The sequence below is a fragment of the Oncorhynchus kisutch genome, linkage group LG22, assembly GCF_002021735.2.
Source record: "Oncorhynchus kisutch isolate 150728-3 linkage group LG22, Okis_V2, whole genome shotgun sequence".
Taxonomy (NCBI): Eukaryota; Metazoa; Chordata; class Actinopteri; order Salmoniformes; family Salmonidae; genus Oncorhynchus; species Oncorhynchus kisutch.
Genome location: NC_034195.2, coordinates 5,341,399 through 5,358,705, shown reverse-complemented (window position 1 = coordinate 5,358,705; position 17,307 = coordinate 5,341,399). Strand labels below are relative to the sequence as shown.

Genomic DNA, 17,307 nt, shown 5'->3' with positions numbered 1-17,307 from the left:
TAAAGGGACAGGCCTATTTCACCCAAATCACACATTTGTTTCCTTACCTTGTAAGGTATGACAGCAATCCATGCTTCGGTTTAGTTTCCCTTGCAAAGTTTCCAAATGCATCTGTGTTACAAATCCCATTCAAGATCAATATGAGTATTTTTCGCAATGCATGTTCAAGTCATCTACAGTGCCTTCAGAAAGTATTCATACCCCTTGACTTACCACATGTTGTGTTACAGCCTTAATTTAAAAGGGACTTAATTTAGATTTTTTTGGGGGTCACTGGCCTACACACAATACCCCATAAAGTCAAAAGTGGAATTCTAGTATTAGAAAGTTTGACAAATTAATAAAAAATGAAAAGCTGAAATGTCAATAAGTATTCAACCCCTTTGATATGGCAAGCCTAAATAAATTCTGAGGTAAAAATCTACTTATGTCACATAATAAGTTGCATGGATTCACTGTATGCAATAATAGGGTTTAACATAAAAACAATTATGACTAACTCCTCTCTGTAGCCGACACATAATTATCTGTAAGGTCCCTCAGTCGAGCAGTGAATTTCAAACACAGATTCAACCACAAAGACCAGGGAGGTTTTCCAATGCCTCGCAAAGAGGGGCACCTATTGGTAGATGGGTAAAAAAAAGCAGACAATGAATATCCCTTTGAGCATGGTGAAGTTATTAACCCTTTGGGTGGTGTATCAATACACCCAGTCACTACAAAGATACAAGTGTCCTTCCTAACTCAGCTGCAGGAGAGGAAGGAAACCGCTCAGGGATTTCACCATGAATCCAATGGTGACTTTAAAACAGTTACAGGCTGTAACTGGCTGTAATAGGAGATAACTGAGGATGGATTAACAACATTGTCGTTACTCCACAATAATAACCTAAATGACAGAGTGAAAAGAAGGAAGCCTGTACAGGACAATAATATTCTAAAACATGCATTCAGTTTGCAACAAGGCACTAAAGTAAAAAAATAACTTTGTCCTGAATACAAAGTGTTATGTGCATATCCAATACAACACATTACTGAGTACTACTCTCCATACTTTCAAGCATAGTGGTGGCTGCATCATGTTATGGATATGCTTGTAATCATTAAGGACTGGGGAGCTTTTTTGTGTAAAAAAAATGGAGCTAAGCACAGGCAAAATCCTAGAGGAAAACCTGGTTCAGTCAGCTTTCCACCAGACACTGGGAGATGAATTCACCTTTCATCAGGACAACAATCCTAAAACACAAGGCCAAATCTACACTGGAGTTGCTTACCAAGAAGTCAGTGAATGTTCCTTAGTGGCCGAGTTACAGTTTTGACTTCAGTCTACATTAAAATCTATGGCAAGACCTGAAAATGGTTGTCTAGCAACGATCAACAACTCATTTGACAGAGCTTGAAGAATAAATGGGCAAATGAAAGCTCTTAAGAGACTTAACCAGAAATACTCACAGCTTTACATCGCTGCCAAAGGTGCTTCTACAAAATATTGACTCAGGGGTGAGTAAAAGAGATATTTTTGTATTTCATTTTCAACAAATATGCTACATTTTCTAAAAACATGTTTTTACTTTGTCATTATGGGATATTGTGTGTAGATGGATGAGAAAACAAATATTTAATCTATTTTGAATTCAGACTAACAACAAGAAGTCAAGGGGTATGAATATTTTCTGAATGCACTGTAGAAGTGAATTTGTTGTGCTTCACAATTAATTTGAGATACTTTCGGGTGATTTGGACAATGATATGCAAGAAAAATGATGGGATTTGAATGGGAATGGGATTTGTGCCACAAATTCAAATATGTTAGCATTTGGCAACAGTGCCAGGGAAATAAAACCAACACGTGGATTGTCATACTTTGGCCATAAACTGCTTACTGGGTAAGGAAACAAACGTGTTATTGTGTAATTTGGGTGAATTATCCCTTTAATTTGGTCCAAGAGGTGGGAGATGAGAGGAAGATCAAGGCTGGTATTCGAATCCAAAATCCGCATGATTTCAGTCAAATAAAATCTTTAAGGTTTCAGCGACACAAAAGTAACACACCTCATTGGAGCATTGCTGTGTGACACAATGTGAGGCAATGACGAATTTCAACTTTGTGTTGAGCTTCCCACACGTTCCCCATATCAGAAGAGAACGGAAGAGATGGATTGTAAATCTTCGACGTGACAAGTTCACCAGGGTCTGCAGCTGTCCTTTCTTGGCTGAGGACTTGATTGAGCCTTCGACCAGCACCGGGCACAGAAGATGAAATATTACAAAGTTGTATGTGAAATTATCCTGTTTGCAATGCAAGGTAGCTTGCTAGGTACGTTAGCTAGCTACCCACCTTAAAAGTTGTCAATGTAGTTCGACACACATTTTTAAAACAGTAATGTTTCTTCCACATAAGGGTAACAGAAAATTACTTAATTTGATTAACATCATTCACTGTCATTTGAAGGAGATCTTGCAGGCAACAGTTGTAAAGTGCCAAACAGGTTTTGGCAAACAGCTTGATGTTGATGTTGTTGACATAGCAAGGGCAATTGACCGTCTGGCTGAGTAGAATGCTGAAGTACAGTGTCATAATGCGTCGAAAGAGCCTATTAATTTAATATTATAAACTGTGCGTAGTGCTCTGAATGGCTGAAAGTCGTTTTATATCAGACCGCATACCATGGGTATGACAAAAAAGTACAATTTACGTCAGTAACCAGTTTATAATAGCAATAAGGCACCTCCGGGTTTGTGGTATATGGCCAATTGACCACGGCTAGGGGCTGTATCCAGGCACTAAGAACAGCCTATACCATTGCTTATTGCTTAAATATAGGCTAAAATGGTTAGGTTGAATACTATGACTCGGTGTGTTAGTTTTGTGAATAAATAACATGCAAGGTTCATTTGAATGGTCAGCAACTAGAGAGATAGTAACCAGAGTTTTACATTCCCAAGTTTATTGCACATATCAGCAGGGATGTAGTCCTGCCATAGTGCAGGTGAGGGGCGCTCCCTCACTTTTTTCAATTTGAGAACACACGCCGCTGGTAAAAAGTATTTCTGGAAAATGAATAATGATAAATTCTCAAATTATATTTCATTCCCACATAAATTGCATGAAAATTATAGAATGACTAAGTAAATAAATATGCTGGCAATAGCAGCCTATATGTAGGTAAATGGTGGTTTCTTCCCCATCTTCTCCCAATGCAGGTTGGATGATTCACCACTTTGAGCGGGCCAAATCTGACATAAGAACTGCTAGACAGAACTCCAGGGGTTGCTAAAACTGCTGTCCTCAAAACAGTTTCTTATGGATTTGGGGCTCGTGTAAGATGCACTTGAACTCACCCTACTGTTCCGAGTGCTTAGCTTATGGAAACGTACCTCTATTGCATATGCAGATAAACTGATCCATCACATGAACCTTATCACACCAAAGAGATCTAGGATCTAAATTCACCACGTGTATGCCTTGATGTTCATATAACTCTTATACAGTGAAGCCCAGGCCAGAACCATATGTGACCATGGTGCCGTCCTTTCAGCACCACGATTTGAATGGCGCTCAAATCACTTAAAATAACGCTCATCTGTTGCCTACGCCTAATGCCTATTCATCACTTATTGTTATTATTATTACAAATAGAAGATTATAACTTCTCACAATGGTGTTCATTTAGTAAAGTTAGATCAAAGCTCAATCAAATCAATGTCTTGCAATATCACAATGATTAATTCGTATTAAACATAACCGAATATAATAGCATATATGCCTACTGTAGCATAGTAGGCCTATAAGTAACGCCAAAAACATTTATTTTCTCTAGCTGAATAGGAGCTTTTCTTTTCTCATGTGGCCAACACTCAAAGGCGCGTGCCACTAAGCAGGACACAATAGGCCCACCAGAAAGGCTTATAAATTTGTTACCACCATCTGCTTTAATTCGCTCACGAAACAGCAATACAAGAAAATCTAAAAGCATATTCTCATGGCGCTAATTCATATTAAACGGCGACCTTGCCTGTGTGCATGTGGTCAGAGGGTTGGAAGCCAATGGAAAACCACCTCGCGGGTTTAAAAGTCCGTAGAGCAAACCAACGCTGATAAGGGGGGGTGTGTGTCTTGGGTTATGTATATTTTTTTCTGTTCATGTTATAATTAGCATGAATCCCTGATGTCAATATAAATGTTCGTTATACATGCACTAAAAGTTTACGTATTATTTCAGGAGAAGAACGTTTTTACTTTGTTTCCCTATTAATAATGTTGGTATAGTCCCATGTCAAAGTTGACGTGCATCTCTTTCTTTGTTGCTTGCTAGCAAGTCAAAAGGGACATTGATAGAGTACAATCGTTTTCAAGAAAAATAATAAACACATTCAACCATATCTGTAAGAGGTATGTATGCATTTGGTCAATTAACGTTACATACGATTTGTATTCATTGGACAGCGAACCGGCTCATTGCTAGTTAGCAAGTCATTCATCCATGCTATTTAGCGGAATAGCTAACCAAGCTAGTTAGCATAGCTATATTCGCCAGCTTACGTTAGGTATCCATAATGGCTTAGATTTGGATTGAAAGTACACTATAGACGAAGTAGGGGTAGAATGTGTGATTGTTTAATTTGTTGACAAACAAGTTACTAAAGCGACACTAGTCTAGCACAACATTTATCCTTTTGACTTTTCTCCCTGAGGTATTCATCCTACAATGCCAGACAATGACCAGGAAATGTGCTATATCCAAATCATAATAATAATAATGTCAATATGAATATTGATCAGACTAACAAAGTAAATTCACCATAAAGAAAAAAAAAGCTGTGTGGATGACTGCTTTTCCTCTCAAAATATTTTCAACAGTGTTGAGTTCTCATACCGCTCAAGAAGGAGATGCGTTCTGTTTTCTAGAGATGAACAATACTTTGGTGCGAAAAGTGCAAATCAATCCCAGAACAACAGCAACGGACTTTGTGAAGGTGCTGGAGGAAACAGGTGCCAAAGTATTTATATCCACAGTAAAACGAGTCCTATATCGACATAACTTGAAAGGCCGCTCAGCAAGGAAGAAGCCACTGCTCCAAAACCGCCATAAAAAAGCCAGGCTATGGTTTGAAACTGCACATTGGGACAAAGATTGTACTTTTTGGATAAATGTCCTCTGGTCTGATGAAATAGAACTGTTTGGCCATAATGACCATCATTATGTTTGGAGGAAAAAGGGGAGGCTTGCAAGCTGAAGAATATCATCCCAACCGTGAAGCACGGGGGTGGCAGCATCATGTTGTGGGGGTGTTTTGCTGCAGGAGGGACTGGTGCACTACACAAAATGGATGGCATCATGAGGATGGACAATTATGTGGATATATTGAAGCAACATCTCAAGACATCAGTCAGGAAGTTGAAGCTTGGTTGCAAATGGGTCTTCCAAATGGACAATCACCCCAAGCATGCTTCCAAAGTTGTGGCAAAATGGCATAAGGACAACAAAGTCAAGGTATTGGAGTGGCCATCACAAAGCCCTGACCTCAAACCTATAGAAAATTTGTGGGCAGAACTGAAAAGGCGTGTGCAAGCAAGGAGGCCTACAAACCTGACTCAGTTACACCAGCTCTGTCAGGAGGAATGGGCCAAAATTCACCCAACTTATTGTGGGAAGCTCGTGGAAGCCTACCAGAAACATTTGACCCAAGTTAAACAATTTAAAGGCAATGCTACCAAATACTAATTGAGTGCATGTAACTTCTAACCCACTGGGAATGTGATGAAATAAATAAAAGCTAAAATAAATCATTCTCCACTATTATTCTGACATTTCACATTCTTAAAATAAAGTGGTGATCCTAACTGACCTAAGACAGGGAATTTCTACTAGGATTAAATGTCAGAAATTGTAAAACTGAGTAAATGTATTTGGCTAAGGTGTGTGTAAACTTCCGACTTCAACTGGACATACATACATGCATATACAAACACACAAGTATGTGGACACCCCTTCAAATTAGTGGATTTTGGCTATTGCAGCCACACCTGTTGCTGACAGGTGTATACAATTGAGCACACAGCCATGCAATCTCCATTGGCAGTAGAATGGCCTTACTGAAGAGCTCAGTGATTTTTAACGTGGCACCGTCATAGGATGCCACCTTTCCAACAATTGAGTTTGTCAAACTTCTGCCCTGCTAGAGCTGCTCCGGTCAACTGTAAGTGCTGTTATTATGAATTGGAAACATCAGGGAGCAACATCAGCTCGGACGCGAAGTGGTAGGCCATTCAAGCTCACAGAATGGGACAACTGAATGCTGAAGCGTCTGTACTCGGTTGCAACACTCACTGCCGAGTTCCAAACTGCCTCTGTAAGCAACGTCAGCACAAGAACTGTTAATCGGGAACTTCTTGAAATGGGTTTCCATGGCCAAGCAGCCGTACACAAGCCTAAGATCACCATGCACGTTGACTGGAGTGGTGTAAAGCTCGCCTGGAGCAGTGGTAACGTGTTCTCTGGAGTGATTAATCCTGTTTCACCATCTGGCAGTCCGATGGACAAATCTGGGTTTGGCGAATGCCAGGAGAACTCTACCTGCCCGAATGCACAGTGCCAACTGGCCATTTTGGTGGAGGAGGAATAATGGTCTGGGGCAGTTTTTCATGGTTCGGGTTAGGCCCCTTAGTTCCAGGGAAGGGAATCTTAACGCTGCTGCATACAATGACATTCTTGACTATTTTGTGATTCCAACTTTGTGGCAGCAGTTTGGGGAAGGCCCTTTCCTGTTTCAGCATGACAATGCCCCCGTGCACAAAGAGGTCCATACAGAAATGGTTTGACGGCCGGTGTGAAGAAATTGACTGGCCTGTTCAGAGCCCTGACCTCAACCCCATCTTACACCTTTGGGATGAATTGGAACCCCGACCACGAGGCAGGCCCAACATCAGTGCCTGATCTCAATAGTCCCCGCAGCAATATACCAACATCCTGTGGAAATCCTTCCCAGAATGAGATGTTTGATGAGAAGGTGTCCACATACTTTTGGTCGTGTGTGTGTGTGTGTGTCTGTGTACACACAATGCATTTGGAAAGTATTCAGACCCCTTGACTTTTCCACATTTTGCTATGCTACAGCTTTATTCTAGATTTTAGATAATAAAACATGTCAACTGTATTCAGGCCCTTTACTCAGTAATTTGTTGAAGCACCATTGGCAGCCATTATAGCCTCGCGTCTTCTTGGGTATGACGTTACAAACTTGGCACACCTGTATTCAGGGAGTTTTTCCCTGAATACAGGTTTTTCCCTTTGCAGATCCTCTCAAGCTCTTTCAGGTTGGATGGAAAGTGTCGCTGCACAGCTATTTTCAGGTCTCTCGAGATGTTGGACCAGGTTAAAGTCAATGCCCTGGCTGGGCCGCTCAAGGACATTCAGAGATTTGTCCCGAAGCCACTTCTGCGTTGTCTTGGCTGTGTGCTTAGGGTCGTTGCTCTGTTGGAAGGTGAACCTTCGCCCCAGTCTGAGGTCCTGTGCACTCTGGAGCAGGTTTTCATCAAGGATCTCTCTGTGGCCTCCCGAGTGGCCTAGTGGTCTAAGGCATTGCATTGCTAGCTGTGCCACTAGAGACCCTGGTTCGAGTCCAGGCTCTGTCGCAGCCGGCCGCGACAGGGAGACCCATGGGGCGGCGCACAATTGGCCCAGCGTCGTCCGGGTTAGAGGAGGGTTTGGCCGTCGGAGATGTTCTTGTCCCATCTTGCACCATTGCATTTCTGTTCAAAAATTTGTATCAAGACTGCCCAAATGTGCCTAATTTGTTTATTAATAACTTTATGTTCAAAATTGTGCACTCTCCTCAAACTGTAGCATGGTATTCTTTCACTGTAATATCTACTGTAAATTGGAAAGTGCCGTTAGATCAACAAGAATTTAAGCTTTCTGCCAATATCAGATATGTCTATGTCCTCGGAAACGTTTTTGTTACTTACAACCTCATGCTAATCGCATTAGCCTACGTTAGCTCAACCGTCCCGCAGGGGACCCACCAATCCTGAAGAAGTTTTCAACCATCAAGTGCTATGATGAAACTGGCTCTCATGAGGACCGCCACAGGAAAGGAAGACCCAGAGTTACCTCTGCTGCAGAGGATAAGTTCATTAGAGTTACCTGCCTCAGAAATTGCAGCCCAAATAAATGTTTCACAGAGTTCAAGTAACAGACACACCTCAACATCAACTGTTCAGAGGAGACTACGTGAATCGGGACTTCATGGTCGAATTGCTGCAAGGAAACCACTACTAAAGGATAAGAAGAAGAGACTTGCTTGGGCCAAGAAACACGAGCAATGGACATTCTGGTACCTTTTGAAGTTTCTGAATCTGTCCTGGAGGTTATGATGTACTTGTTTTACAGGTGTCACTACAGCTTTCCCCAAACTCAGTCATCAAGGCAAAGGGTGGCTACTTAAAAAAAAAAAAAAAAAAAAAAAATCTAAAGTACAAATATATTCTAATATATTTTTTCACCAAGGGTTGTACGTTTAGGGTTTTGCCCTAAGCACGGTTGATTCAAATGATCAAAGGTTAATGATTAGTTGCATATTTGAATCAGCTGTGTAGTACTTGGGCAAAAACCAAAACGTGGGTCCCGAGGACCGACTACAGGAAATCCTGTACTAGAATATACACTTGAGTATACAAAACATTACAGACCAATCAGGTGAATCCAAGTGAAAGCTATGATCCCTTATTGATGTCACTTGTTAAATCCACTTCAACCCAGGGGAGGATTTTTAAGTCTTGAGACAGTTGAGACATTGGTTGTGTGTGCCATTCAGAGGGTGAATTAAGTGCCTTTTGAACGGGGTATGGTAGTAGGTGCCAGGCGCACTGGTTTGTGTCAAGAACTGCAACACTGCTGGGTTTTTCCACGCTCAACAGTTTCCCGCGTGTATCAAGAATGGTCCACGACCCAAAGGACATCCAGTGAACTTGACACAACTGTGAGAAGCATTGGAGTCAACATGGGCCATCATTCCTGTGGAACACTTTCAACACCTTGTAGAGTCAACATGGGCCATCATTCCTGTGGAACACTTTCAACACCTTGTAGAGTCATCATGGGCCATCATTCCTGTGGACACTTTCAACACCTTGTAGAGTCATCATGGGCCATCATTCCTGTGGAACACTTTCAACACCTTGTAGAGTCATCATGGGCCATCATTCCTGTGGAACACTTTCAACACCTTGTAGAGTCAACATGGGCCATCATTCCTGTGGAACACTTTCAACACCTTGTAGAGTCAACATGGGCCATCATTCCTGTGGAACACTTTCAACACCTTGTAGAGTCCACGCCAACTTATTGAGGCAGTTCTGAGAGAGAGGTGGGGGGGTTTCAACGCAATACTAGGAAGGTGTTCCTAATGTTTGGCATAGTCAGTGTATTTCAGTTATATAATTAACAATGTGGGTCTTTTTTTTGTCTTCCTTTTTTCAGGATTCGGTCTACTCAACAGCTTCAAGCTCTGCAGGGGCAGTAGCCGGGCATCACCCACCATCACAGTCCTCACCCTCACTACACAGAGGGACCAAGACAGAGGGTCATGGCTCATATGGTTGTCAGTCATGAGCACATGGCACTGCAAGAGCCCGCCAACATAGCGAAAGGTACCCTGGTTCTTTATTCAATAACGGACATGAGCCTTAATGTATTTCTGATGGATTTAAAGTTGATTAATTTGTGGGCGAAGGGATGCATTTCCCCACAGATTTAAAAACAAATGCTTCATCGAACAAATCAGTGTTCCTGTGACAGTCGAGGCTAGTGTGAAGGTTCACAGCAAGGTGATTGGAAGATCTCTCCCTCTTGCAGCTCCAGCAAAAAAGCGAGGGAGAACGGCACAACCAAAGGAACCCAAGCCACCCAAAATGCCCAAGGCCAAACCGGGACCCAAGGCCAAACCGGGACCCAAGCCCAAGAAAGGCAAGGAGGGCCAAGAGGCAGATGGCACGCAGGAGAAAATAGACAAGACCTTCAAGAAAGTCAAGAAGAAAAGGGACCGCTTCAAAGGCATGACTGAGGATGAGGTCATGAGTAGAACTCTGACCGACATCCTTGACTACAACCTGGACTATGTTATCGTGAGTTCATCGCTTTTGTCGCTTTGTGCCAGACATTTTTTGATGTGCGCCAGACAATGGAGCTACTTGATTTGTCCAATGAGAGATGCTTATTTTCGTTTTCAGCTGCAAAATGTTCTGTCTTGCGTGCTCTAATGAGAAAAAACGGAAGTATAATATGCAACTCTTTTGTTCTAGATTGGAATCAACCCAGGTCTCGTGGCAGCCTATGTTGGACGATGGTTCCCTGGCCATGGAAACCATTTCTGTAAGTTGCTTTGCGTATTTATTCAGTCTCTTACTTTGAAAACATAATCAATCTTCCTTCTCAGCATTTGTTTTGTCTGCTCTTTCATTACCCTAACACCATTTATGAATCAAATAAATTGCTAAACTTCACATTCAAGTCAATGTTATGTTACTCATGCCAAACAGGATGATGCAGTTGTACGCTTAGTGCGCAGAGAATACAGATTTTCACCCCAATTTTAGAAAAATAATGGTACAATGAATTTAACGAGTAGTTATCCTCTTCAGGGAAGTGCCTGTTCTTGTCCGGATTCACTGATGAGCAGCTTAACCACATGAGCGACACCAGCCTGCCAGAGAAATATAAGATCGGCTTCACCAACATGGTGGCAAGGACAACGCCTGGAAGCAAGGACCTGTCAACGTAAGCTTAGGAAGAACATGATAAAATACCTAAAGTCAGTCTGCAATGTGCTGTGGGAGGATGCAGAGACAATTGTCTCGAACAGTGGCCACATAGCAAGCTGAATTAACATAGATGGAATACAATGTTTGACTCAAATCTTCTGTTTCTTCACAGCAAAGAGCTACGCGAGGGCGCCTTAATTCTTGTTGAGAAGCTGAAAAAGTACAAGCCCCTCATAGCTGTTTTCAATGGAAAATGTAAGTAGCTACACATCCCTGCTAAATAGGAGAAATTCCAGTGGCCAGAACTTTCCATTGAAATTCGATATTAACCATTGACATTCTGTTTATTTTCAGGTATCTATGAAATGTTCTGCAGAGAGATGTTTGGTAAAAAGCCCAAGAAGCTTGACTTTGGTCTGCAGCCACACAAGATACCGGACTGTGAAGTGGTAAGGGCTCTGCTACCTGGTAGTGTATGTTGTTGTGGTGCTACAGATACTGTATTTCATGATGAATGGAGGATAAAGAAATGGAAGAGTTGAAAGAAGATGTACTTCCTGGATCAATCGCTTTCTCACAATAACTGGTCCAAATATCACCGTTTTGACTAAAGATTCAAATCGAACAAAACAGTCTTTGAAATAGTTCACATTTAACTATGATCATTGAGCATACGGTGGCAGTACCGTGCCATTTCCCCTTTGAAATGACATGTAAACCCTGCCCTCGCCCATACAGGCATTGTATCTGATGCCCTCGTCGAGTGCCCGCTGCGCCCAGTTTCCCCGTGCCCAGGACAAAGTGCACTTCTACATCAAGCTGAGGGAATTGAGGGACCAGCTCAGGGGCGTGGCCCGATCTGAGGAGATTCAGGAGTTGGAGTACAGCTTTGACCTGGGACTGGCCAAAGGTAAGAGAACGTGCTGCAGGCAGTGCTCTAATGACTATTCAAACAGGAACATCATTGACCTAATTAATGTACATTTATTATGATGAGGTACAATGTGACATTTTGAAGAATGAAATGAAAGCCCATCACAGTCCAAGGTAGTCATAGTCACCTGAAGGAGCTGATTTCAAAACGACAAAAAAATAAAGTCATGAATTGAATTGTGTGTTTTTCTCCCCGTTGCAGAGGACGCTAAGAGGATGGCGATCAAGGAAGAGGCGTACGACCCAGGCTACGAGGCCGCCTTCGGCGGAGCATATGGAGAGGGCGGGCCCGGGCCTGGGCCTGAGGAGGGCCAGAGCAACGGTCACTAACTTCTCGTTGGCTGGAAACACAGGTCAGCACCATACAAATAGAATGAGCAGGAACTATATCAACTGTGGTCTTAAAAAGTGGTAGTTAACCCAAATTACAAAAGTACTTCCGCATCCTCACCTTGTAGTGAGTCTAGGCGCTACGATGTATCATGATCCAAGCACTGGATTTGTATGTGTCTCAAATTCCTCGTCTCCTGACACTGCTACAGATTTAAAGGGGCTGGATAGGTGGGAATAATATGGCGTAAATCACATCCAGCCTATCAAAAGGCATATTTTGCGTATTCCTATCCAATTCCTCCAGATCTACGTGAGTGGCTAGGGGTCGGTTTGGAAGGCAGGGTGTGTCATAAATCCTAGCGGTCAAACAGGGAAATGGTTCCAATCGTTATTCCACCATTCATTTTCCCCAAAGGGGATTTTTGAGGAGGAAAAATGCACCCCTTGGGATCCCCAGGACAGAGTTTGGGAAACGCCGAACTACAGCCAGAGGATGGGTACATGACGGACACATTGTTGTTCTGCAGTTCTCATAGAGATTTACACGGTTATCAAAACATCACGCCAGGGTAAGCCTACACGAAACAGCCATTATTTGTGTTTCTAAAAACCCCTATGGGAAAAATGAATGGTGGGTAAATGATTGGAACCATATCCCAGTTTGACCGCTAGGTTTTATGGGTATTATGACTCATACTGTGGTACTCTATTGCTGATGGCATGGCCAAAAATGTAGGAGACTGAATGGGGTTTTGAAACCAATTACCTAAACTATAGAATATTTTTACCAAAGCTATGTCTAGGGGTCCTAGCTAACTAACTGGGCCATAACCTGATATTAATGTGTGCATTAAGCATGAAAGTAAGTGATTTTAAGCTGACCGGCGTTGTAATTAGGACACACGTACTTACCAGGGTCCAGGGTGAGCTCTGTCTGGACTCTGTAGTCAGTCAGCCCAAGCAGGTCATAGTTGTTCAATTGTGACAAAAATAATTATAATATACACAAAAAGAATCAAGAAGGCATGCCAAAACTAAAGTCCTACTCCGTACACCTCTCACCTGCTGATCACTAACTTAACAGGCCTTGCTGGCACAGTCAGTACCAGGCCCGGTTGCTGCTGTCCCCTATGGATGGGATGTGTACTGTCTAGCTATGGCCTAAACCCATAAGCTCAATCCCAATAACCTCCACTTAGCCCTCCCCCTCGTTTTCGAGTGTCCCTCGGTGGTGGAGTGTCCTTCAAAACGGAGCAACCAGTGGTAGGGAGAGAAATAACCCTGTGAAATGGGAAATCACTTGTGAACAGCGGAAGTGGCCAAAGGATAGTCTACGACGCAACTCATTGATGTCGAGCCTTGTGTTTTTGACAATGCCTGTACTGGTGGCAGTAGTAGTTTTCCTTCTATTTCTCATGCAACAAATACGTACTTACCATATGAACAACAATGTGTCTGTCATGTACCCATCCTCTGGCTGTAGTTCAGCGTTTGCCAAACTCTGTCCTGGGGACCCCAAGGAGTGCACGTTTTAGGGTTTTGTAAATAAGAATTTGTTCTTAACCGACTTGCCTAGATAAATAAAGGTTAAATATATTTAAAATAATCGTGCCCCAAAGCCTGTTTTAGCATGGGCAGTGCCATTGAGGACTTTCACCATTTTTCCTATGGGTTAAGGAAGGATCACATAATTCCTTCCAGGTCATCAGGAGAAATCATTCCATAACCGCAGGTGGCAGTGAGTAAATCACCAACTTTGGCTTTACACATGTTCAGACAACACACTCCAGGTGGCAGTATGCACCTATTCAGTTTGTTTAGACTCAGAAGAAGAAGAAATGGATTACTTTAAAATAGAGAGAGCCCTAAATTGGTGCTGCCCATGCTGTCGCAGAAGCCATAATAGCACGGATACAAAGAAGCCCGATCTTTCGACCTCCAAGCCTAAAACACTTGACTACCTGTTTCAATTTGAATTATTTATCCTTTATTTAACTAGGCATGTCATTTAAGAACAAATTCTTATTTACAATGACGGCCTGGGAACAGTGGGTTAACTGCCTTGCTCAGGGGCAGAACAACAGATTTGTACCTTGTCATCTTGGGGGATTCGATCTAGCAACCTTCCGGTTACAAGTCCAACGCTCTAACCACGAGGCTACCTGCCACACCTAACAATGGGCTCGAGGTAGCGTGCCCAAATTTCCTCACCTCAGAGCTTTAAAAGGCTTTTTGTTCTAATTTCAGACGCTGCCGAGAAGGCAAACACTTACCAACCTCCTACGGCTGCCACCACCACCACCACAGAAGGACAACTCCCAGACAGACAGTGGATGAGGCAGTCTTTCACTGATCATATTAGACATGGGTGGCTCTAAAGAACCACAGGCATGGGTGGGCAACGTATAAGAAAGGGTAAATGGCTCCTAACGAGCCCTATCTATTCGTGCACAGACCTCAGAGCCGCACATCCTTTACCCTCCCTTCAACAAGAAGCTGCACCTCTGTCTGAAGACAGAAATGATCGTTTTTAGTGTTTTGTATTTTTATTTTTTTGCCATTTTGGAATAAACACTTGACTAGTTGATAGATGGAATTGTCTAAATTTATAATTTTTAAAGGATTTCTGGAATATGAGCTTTTAAAAAAAAAAAAATCTGTTTTTGTCATACTGTGTGTGTGTGTGATTGCCCACAAGGCAGTCCTTTTTAAATATGTGAAATCAGGGACTTGACACTTTGTTTTAATACCGTACTTTGCCACAGGCGGGTACAGTAGGTGTAAGCAAAGGATGCATGCTGTATTGGTTACTGCTCTGACAGTACAAATGGTTCTAAATCATGCTTTTACACACGTGTCAGAGAGTCCCAAATAAACATGTGACAAAACACATCCAGTAAGATGACACTGTAAGTGATGCATTGTGAAGTTTAAGATGAGCCTAGTACTCTACTTTTATAAGTTCTGTACCTTGAGGAGAATGAACTAGACACAAGGTCAAAGTGATTCCACTGAGGGATGTTTTAGTCATGTCTCTACAAGCCTTTTATCATGGAGTTGCAATACTCAAGATGGGTGCTATATCTTTTTTATTTTACTTTCTTATGTTTAGTATGTTTCTGAAAATGTTGTTTATAAAATTTATGGGGATTTTCTATTTTTCTTGGCATTTTTTTTTTTTTTTTTGCAGCCTTAAAAGAAACATCAGGTAGCTGTGTTGGGAATATTGTTTTTATAGAGTTCTGAAGGTGTTTGTTGAAAACCTAGCCTTCGTTCTGTTAGCATACCAATAAATTGTCTTCTTTTGCATCCTGAGTGACTAAATGCTGGGACGTGTTCATAAAAAGAATTTAATAAAAAAAAACGTTTTTCAATTATTTGAAACGGATACAAAAACGGAGTTTCGGGCAGAATGTCCCTTCCGAGTTTCAACCAGTTTTTTCCCATTTGGTGTCTAATGAACACGACCCTGTTCTTTCTTAAAATCGTTTCATGCTGTACATTACAATATACTCTTTGCACACGTTCTTACTTCTGAGATACTACTCATGATCCCTCTGGGCAAATGTATGGATGCACGCTGAGAAGTGTTGTCATAGTACCTTTTATATGTACAGTTCATTTGGAAAGTATTCGGACCCCTTCACTTTTCCCACATTTTGTTACGTTACTGCCTTATTCTAAAATTGATTAAATAAATGTTTTTCCTCATCAATCTACACACAACACCCCAGAATGATGAAGAAAAAAACGTTTTTTATGAACAGAATTACCTAAGTATTCAGACTATTGATTGGAGTCCACCTTTTGTAAATTCAATTGATTGGAAAGGCAAACACCGGTCTAATATAAGGTCCCACAGTTGACAGTGAATGTCAGAGCAAAAACCAAGCCATGAGGTCCAAGGAATTGTCCGTAGATCTCCGAGACGGGATTGTGTCAAGGCACAGATCTGGGGATGGGTACCAAAACATTTCTGCAGCATTGAAGGTCCCCAAGAACACAGTGGCCTCCATAGTTCTTAAATGGAAGAAGTTTGAAACCACCAAGACTCTTCCTAGAGCTGGCCGCCCAGCCTAACTGGGCAATCGGGGGAGAAGGGCCTTGGTCAGGGAGGTGACCATGAACCCAAGAGTTCCTCTGTGGAGATGGGAGAACCTTCCAGAAGGACAACCATCTCTGCAGCACTCCACCAATCAGGTCTTTTATGTTAGAGGGGCCAGACACAAGCCACTCCTCAGTAAAAGGTACATGACAGCCCACGTGGAGTCTGCCAAAAGGCACCTAAAGACACTGACCATGACAAACAAGATACTCTGGTCTGATGAAACCAAGATTGAACTCTTTGGCCTGAATGCCAAGCGTTGTCACGTCTGGAGGAAACCTGGCACCATCCCTACGGTGAAGCATGGTGGCAGCATCATGCTGTGGGGATGTTTTTCATCGGAATGGACTGGGAGACTAGTCAGCATCGAGGGAAAGATGAACAAAGCAAAGTACAGCAAGATCCTTAATGAAAACCTGCTCCAGAGCGCTCAGGACCTCAGATTGGGTCGAAGATTCACCTTCCAACAGGACAACGACCCTATGCACACAGCCAAGACAACGCAGGAGTGGCTTTGGGACAAGTTTCTGAATGTCCTTGAGTGGCCCAGCCAGAGGCCGGACTTCAACCCAATCGAACACCTCTGCAGAGATTGAAAATAGCTGTGCAGAGACGCTCCCCATTCAACCTGACAGCTTGAGAGGATCTGCAGAGAAGAATGGCAGAAACTCTCCAAATACAGGCGTGCCAAGCTTGTAGTGTTATACCCCAAAAGACTCGAGGCTGTAATCGCTGCCAAAGGTGCTTCAACAAAGTACTTAGTAAAGGGTCTATATTTATTTATTTGCCAACATTTCTTAACCAGTTTTCGCTTTGTCATTATGGGCTATTGTGTGTAGATTGGTGAGAGAAAAACGATTTAATCCATTTTAGAATAAGGCTGTAACGTAACAATGTGGAAAAGGTCAATGGATCTGAATGCTTCCCAAATGCACCTGTCGATGTAACAGAATGTCAGAAGTTCTAATACTTAAGCATTAGTCTTTACACCAGTTGTGAAGTTACAGCAGCATTCCATGTCACAAGTCCCAAGTTGCCTACCGGGAGCTAGATCAGGGTTTCAATGGCTACAAGCTCACCTTTTGAGGTTTTGTATTGGTTTATTTTTTTTGTGACCAATGTGAATTTAAATAAAAAATAAGAATTTTGCCAATTGTAATTCAATTGGTCACTT

The 17,307-nt window shown here is 42.3% G+C and overlaps 1 protein-coding gene across 1 annotated transcript; it reads left to right on the top strand.

Moving 5' to 3' along the window:
- The first annotated feature begins 4,244 nt into the window (after positions 1–4,244).
- Positions 4,245–14,613, top strand: LOC109867562 (G/T mismatch-specific thymine DNA glycosylase). The gene is made up of 10 exons (XM_020456782.2): positions 4,245–4,393; positions 9,483–9,652; positions 9,858–10,126; positions 10,304–10,373; positions 10,643–10,778; positions 10,935–11,017; positions 11,117–11,211; positions 11,501–11,672; positions 11,898–12,048; positions 14,276–14,613. The coding sequence occupies exons 2-9, from the start codon at positions 9,589–9,591 to the stop codon at positions 12,023–12,025; spliced, it is 1,017 nt and encodes a 338-aa protein (XP_020312371.1). The 5' UTR covers positions 4,245–4,393; positions 9,483–9,588; the 3' UTR covers positions 12,026–12,048; positions 14,276–14,613.
- The last annotated feature ends 2,694 nt before the right edge of the window (positions 14,614–17,307 follow it).

Excerpts from the sequence above, each read along its gene's own strand:
- LOC109867562 (XM_020456782.2), top strand. The coding sequence starts at position 9,589 with ATGGCTCATATGGTTGTCAGTCATGAGCACATGGCACTGCAAGAGCCC. Across the intron at positions 10,127-10,303 it reads ACAACCTGGACTATGTTATC|ATTGGAATCAACCCAGGTCT; the intron begins GTGAGTTCATCG and ends CTTTTGTTCTAG. Across the intron at positions 11,212-11,500 it reads AGATACCGGACTGTGAAGTG|GCATTGTATCTGATGCCCTC; the intron begins GTAAGGGCTCTG and ends TCGCCCATACAG.